The following is an 11,356-nucleotide window of genomic DNA, read 5'->3' as shown; positions in this document are numbered from 1 at the left end:
GAGAAGGCACTCCTACCTGAGACTGTTGCCAGTTGCAGTGTGGTTCTTGTGTAGCCCACAGCAGAGATTTCATTATGTCAGGCTGACATCTGGTGTATTCAGCCTCCTGGAGTATGGGATCTACTGATTATTTCCCTCTTCATAATAAAGGTGCAAGGCAACCTATTAGCTCTACTTTTATTTACTGCATGAAATTGTTCAAAACACTTCCTGAAAACAGTATTACGATACAAAAGTGCATAGCAGTTTGCTTTCCTTCCCAAGATACTAGGTTTCTTCTGTGTCACAGCATTTCTGAAAGGGGACGGTTTTGTCACAGGCTTAGATGGGCCAAAGATCGACCTCTTGGTCAAAGGTATTGTAAGGAAATCCCTCACTGCATGCCTATACCTTGGGACCCTGCTGACTACGTGACTAGTGGGGATTACGAATGCCAGCAGGGCTTCTCTGCAATTCCACATGAATATGTGTTGAATATTTAGTCCAGGGCCTGCTCATCCTTTGAAAATGTCTGCTACCAAATCCTCCAAAACCCAGTAAGAGCAATTTCCAAAGCATAACTTGAGAAATCCTATACAAATGTGCTAGAAAGACTTTTGATTATAAACTACTTCAACCAGCCCAGTGGAGGCTCTCTCCCCTGTAGCAGCCGCAGGAGTATTTCAGCTGCCTGACGATGCAGGGGAGTGCTGAGCACTCAAAGGTGTCAACCATTCTGGAGCAAAAATCATGTTCACTGCACCTTCTAGCCTTCTCTGGTTCCCCCTTTCCTTCACAGGGCATTGCACAACAGTGAGGAGCCATGCAAGAGCTGTCTGTTCTGGGGATAACACATTGCTCAGACAGAGCTGGGGCTCTGCTCTTAAGGGAACACTGCTCTGGCACACAGCCTCCCAGCACAAGGGACCTGAAATGAAATCCTGCAGCTGGGGCTCTCCTAGGAAGTTACAGAGAGAAGTGGCAAGTGCATTAGGCATTTCTCACCCTGAGATCAAAGTGGTCCTCTGTGAGCAAGACTTCAGGCCCTCCTGTCTATAACCAATCCAATAAATAGAATGTACACTTTTTACTTTTGCAGTGTGTTACAGGGAGAAAGTAGAAGAGGTTCAAGCCTATCGTCTATGTCCTAGATGCATCAACAGGTCAAAGAGGTATTAAACTAAAAAGCAAGGTTTAGCATCTCACTGATGCATATGTCATACCACTAGAAAATGTTCCTAAACAGCTGCCAGCATGACAGGCTGTTCTGAAGGCTAATTTCTGGAAAATTGGCACCAAACCTAGATGAACAGAAAATAATTTGTTTCACGTACGCCTTTTTCACAAATCGTCATATTATTTGGTTGATGAAAGATGGCATTCAAAATAGATCAATGATGCCGCTGTTGTGTTGATTTGTGCTTAATAACTTCCCAGCCACAGCTACTGCCACCACACTTTAGCATGTTCTCTATGGACCAGATAAAACCGACGGCTGGAAGTCTTCCAGCATCAGGTTTCTTTGTGGTTGTGCCCATGATGGGAAGGACATGCTACAGGAATTTAACAGTGCAGTCGTCCTTGTCCTGAGGAGCTGTAAAGGTCTGACAACCAGGGAAATAGAAGTGGAGGAAAAAGTAACAGCAAAACTTGGGGCAATATCTTGAGATATGTGGCAGAAGTTATATTTAGAAGCAGAAAGAAGAGGTTTATGTAGGAGCTTGTGAGGGTTAGACGCGCGCAGTGACGTTGTGTGGAAGCCTTTATTGGAATTCCTGTTGAGTCATCTATGACTGACAGTGACTTCAGCATGGATGGGACTGTGCCCTGTGTGAATGCAAAAATAAATCACCCAGATAATGTAGTAACACTTCAAATGTACTTAATCGTCATGAATTTTTCTCACAGACATTTAGAGCAGTACTTGCTCAAAAGGGAATGATTGCAGAATTTGAAATGTAAGCATTCAGAGAGCAAATTAATGTCTAATTATGAATGCTAAAAATAAAAACAGAGATATTAATTTCAGGAGCAAATGATGAGTCCTTATGTTATGAAGAAAAATAACATCCCTCTAGAAAATATCTGAAGAGTCCATTGATATTTTTACCATAATTTACTCAAATTACGGCCAAAATTTTCCTCTGACAAGTTCTCTTATGAAAATATTTTGTATTCCCTCATACAGTCATCACCTTCCAAGAAGATCTCAGGTTCAGGAATAATTAATGCAAAACTAATGGAAATTTATTACATTAGAGTTTGGTGGAAAGTTAAGTATGGATGGGCTTTCTAACCTGAATAAAGGTGCTACTCTCAGATCTCAGTGCAGATTGTGAAGAATATGATTTCTTTCAAAGGTCTCCCTTGACAGACACCTAAGTAAAAGGCAGTTTAAAACACACTGAAAAGGTCAATATTCTCTCTTTTTTAGGACTGCAGCCCCCAAGGGAATGTTTCAGCATCCTTTAAAATATATGGAAAATGGGAGGGTAGAGGAAAGGAAGTCATCTCAGGGCTACCTGTTATTTGTTCCAGCAGCAACATAACGTGAACAGAAGAGCAATCTCTCCAATGCCAAGGCCCAGACACACTGAACAGTCATACGCAGCAGGAAAGTAGTTTTCATTCGGTGGAACACCAGTTCCAAAGGCCACTTTGCATGTTGTGTATTTGTTCGAGCGCATCCAAATTTGAACACAGGATTTTTGTATTAAAGACCCGTAAGTATTGGCCAAAAGGCAAGCATTTAAGCCAAGGATTGAGGACCTGGTTCATTTTTGTTTTGTAAAAAAGGACGTATTTTCTGTTATTGCAGTGACATTTAGTTCATTTGCACCAAAGAGAACTTGCAACTTAATATAAGTAATTGGAAAAGTAAGAGGAGAAATTGCCAGTTCCCTCGGAGAACCTTGTCAGACTTCTCACTTGCAAACCTCCCTCTCCGAAGGGCATTCAAAATGCACGAAATAGCAAAAATCCCTACAGGCGCATCATTAATTTTGTAGTTCAGCTAGTATGTTGAAAACCAAAGAAAAATTTCTATACATCATTAATAAAATCATTATTAAAAATTGCACTTCTGAAGTAGAGACTAGAAGTCCAAATGTAAATTATATCAGAAGCTGGAATCCCAAAAGCATTGTCTTTATTTTAATAACAGTACAATGTCTCCACTGCCTTCTGTGTAAAGCTCTCAGAATGGCGATTACCCAAGGAAGAACACAGCTTCTCAGGTGAACTTTGCAATTCACCTGACATTGAAACAGCCATGACCAGACTGCTATAGCAGTGCCAGAGTTTACTGATTGAAAACTAAAGTGCTGCAGGGTTGTCCTGCAAACCCAGCCACAAACTTAGGGCAAATTTGGGTTGTCCTTTATAGATAGGTGCAGTATGGGCTGAAGAAAAGCCCTCGACTCTGGCTAACATGGCAATACAGCCTTAGCAAGCAACACCAGCCGAGGCAGATCTATGAACTAGAGGCGGTCACTAGCCTACTGCGGCTCCACAGCGGCCCCGCTCTGCTCGCTCCACACCCCAGCCAGCCTGCTGCCAGGAGGCAGTGCTCAGCGGCATGTACTTTCCCAGCTTCACTGACTTCAGCTTGCACAGCCCCAGCCTGTCAAGCTTCCTGAACAGCCACCCCCTTGGCCAAGGGCACAACAGGTCCTTCACTAGCAGACACCCATCTAAAGGTCTTCCCAGAACTAGATCCTCCGCCTCTTTTATTCATGTCTCATATTTGTCCTCGCTTTCAGAGCCGGGCCCGTTCCTTTCCGTGATACAGCCGTGCTGCGTACGCTGCTGTGAATAGAGCCAAGCTCTTCACGTCTCATTCTCATGTTCCACGATTAGCCACATCCGTTCTCTGCTCTCATCTCGCCTTTTCTTATCTTCTTTTATGCTATTTTTCACCTGACATTGCTGCTGATCCTCCGAGCACATTCTCCCTTTTCCTTCTAATTTCCTACTATTCTATAAAGCTTTTAAAGACTGTGCTTCCTACTGTGTGCTGCCACCCTTCCCTCCCACTCCAGGTGTGTACCTCTGAAGAAAGTCATGCACATGCTAAATGTAAGTGCTACATAAAAGTATTGCAGAACTGACTCTTCGACTATAGGATTTTAGGGGCTTGGTATTAGCCTTTGGTTTATGATCTGTGATAATCAAATGGCACCTGATTAAAAAAAAAAAATAAGAAGAATTTTGTATATATTCAGATCTCTGCATACCATGCATCCTATGAGGAGTATGCAATGACTCGGGTTTCTTTTTACATTAGGGTGTGATTCACCTGAGAACTCACCAACAGCCATTTAGTTTCTGAGGCATTAAAAATTAGGAAAGAACCCAAAATGAGGAGAGTCCGAGATTACAAGTGAACTGAACTGAGCTGTTACTTCCTTTGTACTCATAGAAGGAAGCCCATGTCTTTTCCCTCACCAGTATTACAAACTGTCATGAATATTTTTTTTAAAAACTCTCTCAAGTTTTATATTTGAGAAAAGTAAACATCTGTAGATGAGTTTCTAGATATGATCAAGATTTCACTTCATTGCTTTTGCCCAGATTCAGAGAACACATATCTGGTCAAAATACTATCTGAGGTCGCAACAAAGAAAAATTAGTCCATGTCATCTCTACAGTTCACAGATTGCATGTTTCATATTAATGGTGTAACAAGCATTTTCATTTTTGTACTAAAAGCAGTACACGACTTGAAATGGTTTCTGCTTGTCAAGTAATTGCATGTATTAAAACAAATAGCAAAGATGTGCAAATTAACCATCCAGACTGGCTGGGGCTAATGGATCTTTTATGTTTACTTATAAGAAATTCTCTTTAGAAACAAGATGAGCTTGCCTTAGCAAGGATAAACAAAGCAAGGAATGGGAAAGAATCAAAATAACTCATTTGCTTTATAAGGTATGACATTCTTTACCTAATATTCAACTTAAATCTTTTTCTATGCACCATGAGGTGGAAGGGCTCTGGAATTTACTTATATCACTTAACGAGAAGGTAACAAAGGAGGTGGTTATGCAGGAAAACATTAAAAATAACATAGTTCATAGGTGAAGATATATCTAAACGATATTCTGAGGCAATTCTTTGCCACTTGCTTATAAGAGAGTGGTAACAATCCAAACACAAGAAAATTGCTTTCTCAAGGTAACAAGGTCTGTACCAGGGATGGAACAATTACACACAACTTGTTACATAAATGGCTCTTCTGAGGACACACTTCAAACAATTTGTTAGCATAAATCTTATTCAGAACTAGGAACGATACCGGAGTTTTGTGGCCCTGCTGATGGAAATTGGAGACGAGAGGATCTAGCTGAAGCTGTCTGGACTGTAAGTTCAGGCATTTTCAACCTTGAAGAACTTCAACATTCTCCAAAGAGTTCCTGTAATAGTTTTTAGTTTGATTTTAAGAGGCGTTTATCCAAAATGGTGAATATGTAGTGAGAATTACATTTGGATGAAGCTTTATCACTTCTGTGCAGTACCTAGATAATTTCTGGTATGCTTCTAAATAAGCTTGTGTAGAAGGACATCCAGGGACTGGGAAAGGGAGGTGAATAAGCTTAATTCCTTTAAACCTCCACCTAAAACCAGCAAAGGGAGCCCTACTCCCATCTAGGGACACACCATTCCCATTACAGACTAGGCTGCTCTGTCCCAGCTCGGCGTTGTTCCGCACACATGGCAGAATTCATCAAGCTCTGGGCAGGGGCCAGCTTGTCCTCCTACCACTGGAGATCAAGTGCTTCTAAAGCCACTTTCTTTTCCCTTCATAAGTTAATTTAATTTCCTGCGTTTCCCCTCTTTGAAGTGTGAAAACATCAGAGGTATGACCACTCTGCACAGAGTGGTGAGTCATAAAGACACAGGTGAGAGATTTATCAAAGAAAGGGGAAAGTGCCAAAGACTCTTTGAAACTCCTGAGGCTACGTTTATGTTAGCAAGTAGGAAGGCCCAACAAGAGTAAATTTGTAGAGTTTGTCTCACTTCTGAAAATGCAGCATCTAACCTACGTGACTGGGGGGGGGTGGGGGGGGGGTGGTAAAGGATACTCAGCTCTCTCCAGTCTAGTCCCACCAGCTGGGACATATTAAATACAGTCTTGGAGCACATCTCATTTAAGTTCATTTGAAACAAGTGCAGTTTGTGTGCTCTGTGAACCCAAACATTGTAAGTGGCAATAACTGGGAGATTTTTCTGTTATTACAATTTTTATTATATTATTTTATTATTATATGATGGTTTTTATTATTATTTTTCCCCAAAAGTGCACTCCTGACAAACTAAAACATTGATGTAGGTACATCTTGTAGGAGTGGCTATAATAGAAATTATCTGCAAGACAGTAAAGCAGTAATCAAAGGTAGAAAGAGAAGTGGACAGACAAGAGGCTAAGAAAGAGGAGAGAACCTCCAAAAGTAATAAGCCTCATTAAAACTGGAAAACGGAGACAGGCAAGAACAGAATGCAAAGTGCTCTGGGCTGTCTGGCTACCTTTCTAATGACAGCTGGAATGAAAGCCTGAAAGCCACAAGTCAGAGCACGGCGAAATGAAATTTATTGATGGGAAGATGAATGTACCGTAAGCATATAGGCTAGTATACATTTAAATGCAAAGGACAAGGTGCTGAAGCAAGGACAGAAAAACTGAAAATTAAATGGTGAAGATGCGAGCAGTGGCTAGGAGGAGCTGGGATTAAGAGAACGAGATGAAGGTTAGCCCAAGGAAGCAGAGCAAATATTTTCAGTTGAATGTAGTTCAAACCCATATATCAAGATACCAGGAAATTTCAGATCCCATGATTTTTTGATCTTCCTGTTTTGTTCTGTTCTGCCATAGTCTTGTGGCTTTACGTTTGCCTGTCCCCTATGGAAAGAGTCATCCCGTTGTAATGCCATTCCTTATTTTTGTGATTAGGCTTGTTGAAATATAGAGTGACTCACCAACAGTATTTCAGCTGAGTGAACACAATGATCGTAATAACTGTCTGCTAATTAGCAGGTTTCTGAGATAAGGACAGTTGAATAGCTTGCATCCTCTGACACCCCAAATTAATAACGCTCCAGTAGCAAATAATAAAATGGTAGAGATTGGCATTATTACTTTCTGGTACAGTACAAAATAGATTTAAATGAATCTGGCTTGTTTATCTACGCAGCCTAGACCATTTCAAAATGCTGAAGGTCTCTGCCTTGGCTCTAATATATGGTGCCCTAGAGAGCTCTATATAAAGCTAGAAGGACTGCTCCTACAGCAAGATTCAAAAATTTCTAGATTACAATTTTATGAATAAAATTAATTAACCAACAATTCATTACATTCTAAAAGCTTCATCTGACCATAATAATCCTTGTTTGCAGCCCAAACAGCATTTGGTAATTGCAGAATGATGGAGCAATGTGGATATTTTTGATTACAGTTCATTACATAAGATTACATGGAAGAATTCATCTTTGAATCATAATGAAAACTTAATTGACACCACAATTCTAAAATATTTCCAATGATTAAATTTCAGTCTGTGTCTTAATTAGTTTTGTATTAGAAAGATATTTTAACAAGATAATGCTGTGAACATAATTCCATTGCATTATAAAAACTTTGGCTGGATCTCATAAGTAATTAAAATTCAGCCACCTTGGAAATCTGACACAAATGCAATTCTAATTTTAATATTCTTTAAGATTACACAGTTTCAAGTTTCTTCTATTTTTCTCTACTACCTTTAATCAAATTTAATCTTTTCCCTCCCCCACTACAAATAGTCTGAAATTTAGACTTGCAAGATAATTTCAGGAGGGATAGATGCCAGACACCAGAAACAAGCCTCAGGATATAAGTTAAACTTAAGCAACAACTCGGGTAGTATTACATAATGCAGTTACTTCTCTATGCAATATGTGTAATGATTCCCAAAGACTGCTCTCTTGGATCTTTCACTCTCTCCAGGGGTGCTCTCAGCTGAGGCTGAGCGTGCTGAGAGCTCATTCAGATGTAGAGCAGTCTCCACATAAGCTGGGGCCTCATCCAATAACGTCTCTACCATGAGCTCACATTTGTTTCAGAGGCCTTTCTCAACACCGTATTTAATAAAATAGCAGACAGATAATCTCTTGTGGAGATAACAGGATGCACCCATCTTACGACTCCAGCGCTGCCCCATCCTTCATATAGACACCACTGCTTGCCAGAAGTTTTAAAGTGGCAACAGCACATTTTGAACTAAAATACCTGGAGGGAAGGACACAGAGCCCCCCTCCTAGAAAAAGCTGTGCAGTTGTGCCTCCGCCTGCCCAGTGACAGGCAACCGCTACTTCTCTTTCAGCTGAACTCCTTCTGACATTTATGAAGATCCCACAGCTTGAATTAGGAGTAACTCATCAAATCACTGAACCAGATGTCATTTAAAGGGTCCAGCTGGCTTGTATGCTAGAGGCACAGTCGAGAGAAGTGCAAAATTCAGGCTCCCGTCGAACAGCTAATTGCCGAACAAGGAAGCAAGAAATTAAGAACAGTCTGGGGGTAAAAAACCAAAAAAGTTTCTTGCGCTACATTGCATGGTTCACTAAAATTTAATGCCGTGTGTTAAAAACCATCATAACTGTTGATAAGCTGATTGAAACCACACAGCCACAATCTCTCGGCCCAGACTTCAAACAATGTAACTGTGGATCCACATTCTTGGTACCGTCTTATTTCTTATTACAAGCTATAAGGAACACAACCTACAAACCAATGGAGTACATTTTGCTCATCACTTAATTAAAATCTGCCATTTACAAGAGTGTTCTGAAAATTTTTTTCTGAAAAAGCTGTTTTAACTAAGTACGTGAAAAATTTATTAGAGACTCTTGTATTTGTGCCAATAAGAAAAAAGCAGAAAAACAAAAAGATGCTAGAGGAAAAGTTGCTATTATACATGACTCTGGATTCCATGACAGACGGTTTACTCAACACGATTATCCTGTGTACGTTAAAATACCTTTGTAGACTAATCAGACAAAACATAAGCCAAGCTTATAGCACTCACTACAAGGTAGCACATATTTATATGGAGTCAAGGTCAAGAATACATATGGTTTGTGTGATGCATAGACATATATTTTTCAGTGATACATATATGTTTACACATACACAGAGGTATAAAATGGGTAACAATTTCTAGAACCAAGCAACACAAGTGCAGGGAATGTTGAATAGCCCAGCTCTTTCTTGCATCTCAAAGAAAACCTCCTGCACTGAATGGCATCATGACAATTGTGTAAGTGACATCAAGAAGAATAGAAAACTACATGTGTGTTCGCAATAAATTAGGGTAGCATACTGGTTTTCCCCCATCCTGGTTTCAGCTGGGACAGAGTTACATTTCTTCGTAGTGGCTAGCATGGGCTATGTTTTGGATTTTTGCTGGAAACAGCGGTGATAATGTGGAGATGTTTTAGTTGTTGCTAAGTAGCGCTTACACTGGTCAAGGACTTTTTCAGCTCCCCGTGCTCTGCCGGGTGCAGCTGACCCCAACTGACCAAAGGGATATTCCATACTACATGACGTCATGCTCAGTATATAAAGCTGGGGAAGGAGAAGGAAGGGGGGACGTTTGGAGCGATGGCGTTTGTCTTCCCAAGTAACCGTTACCTGTGATGGAGCCCTGCTTTCCTGGAGACGGCTGAACACCTGCCTGCCCATGGGAAGTGGTGACTGAATTCCTTGTTTTGCTTTGCTTCCACGCGCAGCTTTTGCTTTACCCATTAACTGTCTTTATCTCAACCCATGAGTTGCCTCACTTCTACTCTTCTGATTCTCTCCCCCGTCCCACCAGGGGGGAGTGAGCGAGCGGCTGCGTGGGGCTCGGCTGCTGACTGGGGTTAAACCACGACACCCCCCAGGTGTCAATTCCATGATAGTCTTAAGTACTAACTTGTCAAGAATAACAGGAGTAAAATAGCAAAATACAGGCACCATGTATGTAAAAAAAAGTTTATTTTTACATTAAAAATATTTACACATATTTTTGCTTTGTTTATGTACGGTCATAAATGTAAGTATAAAACTCAAGTTTAAAGATAGGGATTTTGAGAACTCAAACTTATTGACTTCAAAATTAGCTTCAAGTTATCTGGCACACCTTTCAGTGGAACCATATTTTACAATAAGCTGAGCTAATAACAGCTACCCATTTCCACAAAAAAGCAGTCCCACCCACCCTACAATCTTCCCCCTTCTTGTGCATAGAAGCTGTTTTGCCTTCAACTACACTATTGCCATCCAACCCTTCAGTGATCAGGTCAGGGAGCTAAACTAGTGGAAACTAGTTTGAACTAGTGAAAAAAAATCCCAGGAAGATCAAATAGGCGTTAATTGATCTGAACATCATCCTCTGTTAAATAGTAAGTCCTCACCAAAAGTTGGTGAGGACAAGAGGAAATGGCATCAAGTTGAGGCAGAGGAGGTTTAGACTGACTATTAGGAAAAATTTCTTCACAGAAAGTGTTGTCAAGCATTGGAACAGGCTGCCCAGGGAAGTGGTGGAGTCACCAGCCCTGGAAGTATTTAAAAGACATGCAGATGTAATACATAAGTGCCTTAAGACTTAAAGGCCTTCTTCAACCTAAACGATACTATTATTCTCTAACAAAACCTGGTTTAAGAAAGCTGCATTGAAAAGCTACATTAAAAAAGCAATAATTTTCTTACGTTTAGCTACTCAAACCAGGGTGGGGCTAGATGAGCACCTGCAGATTGACACAAAACGGGCAGAAATTTGTCACCAGGGCCAAGGGAGAGAGAAAGACCACTTCTTTGCTCAGCAGCTAACTACAAGACCATCTTACCTGCATTATGAAAACATACACTTAGAGGTCATAGAAGAAAAGACAACAGTTTGTCCTGCTTACAAAACATCACAAGATTTCACATTGCATAACATGGTTTATTTCCTATGCCTTTGACAGACAAACAGGAGACATCCTGAAAAGTAACTCTGCGTGTTATTGCCAGATCTTGATTTCTCCAGCCCAATCACATGTTGCAAGGAGTGATGGCAAGACTGGGTGAAATATTGCACTCACACAAGCTTCTTTATGTGCAGACAAAGTGCGAACAATCCTAGCAGTATGATAGTTGTAGAAAAATACTTTGCCATCTGAACTTCCCGTCACCAAAAGTGTTCCATCTGGAGAAAATTCACAGCCCACTGCAAATCCTTCCACCTGTGAAAAATCAATAACAGCGTAACTCCTGACGTTGATCAGAAAAGTTCTTTGTGATATACTGAAAATGAATGTAGTGCGAAAAAAAGATTGTATCTTTAAATAAATATACACTAAGGACTTCTCCAGGTGTTTA

The 11,356-nt window shown here is 40.6% G+C and overlaps 1 protein-coding gene across 4 annotated transcripts in view; it reads right to left on the bottom strand.

The window, feature by feature from the left end:
* Positions 1-9,974: 9,974 nt before the first annotated feature.
* The window catches only part of WDR25 (WD repeat domain 25), a 70,645-nt gene continuing 69,263 nt past the window's right edge, over positions 9,975-11,356 (bottom strand). For all 4 annotated transcript variants that reach the window (XM_064460767.1, XM_064460768.1, XM_064460766.1 and 1 more), the window contains one exon: positions 9,975-11,220. In XM_064460767.1, the coding sequence (XP_064316837.1) occupies positions 10,999-11,220 (222 nt within the window). In that variant the 3' untranslated portion in view covers positions 9,975-10,998. The remainder of the gene's footprint in view (positions 11,221-11,356) is intronic.

Source organism: Phalacrocorax carbo, chromosome 9, assembly GCF_963921805.1.
Source record: "Phalacrocorax carbo chromosome 9, bPhaCar2.1, whole genome shotgun sequence".
NCBI lineage: Eukaryota > Metazoa > Chordata > Aves > Suliformes > Phalacrocoracidae > Phalacrocorax > Phalacrocorax carbo.
This window is presented reverse-complemented; position numbering and strand designations above follow the sequence as displayed.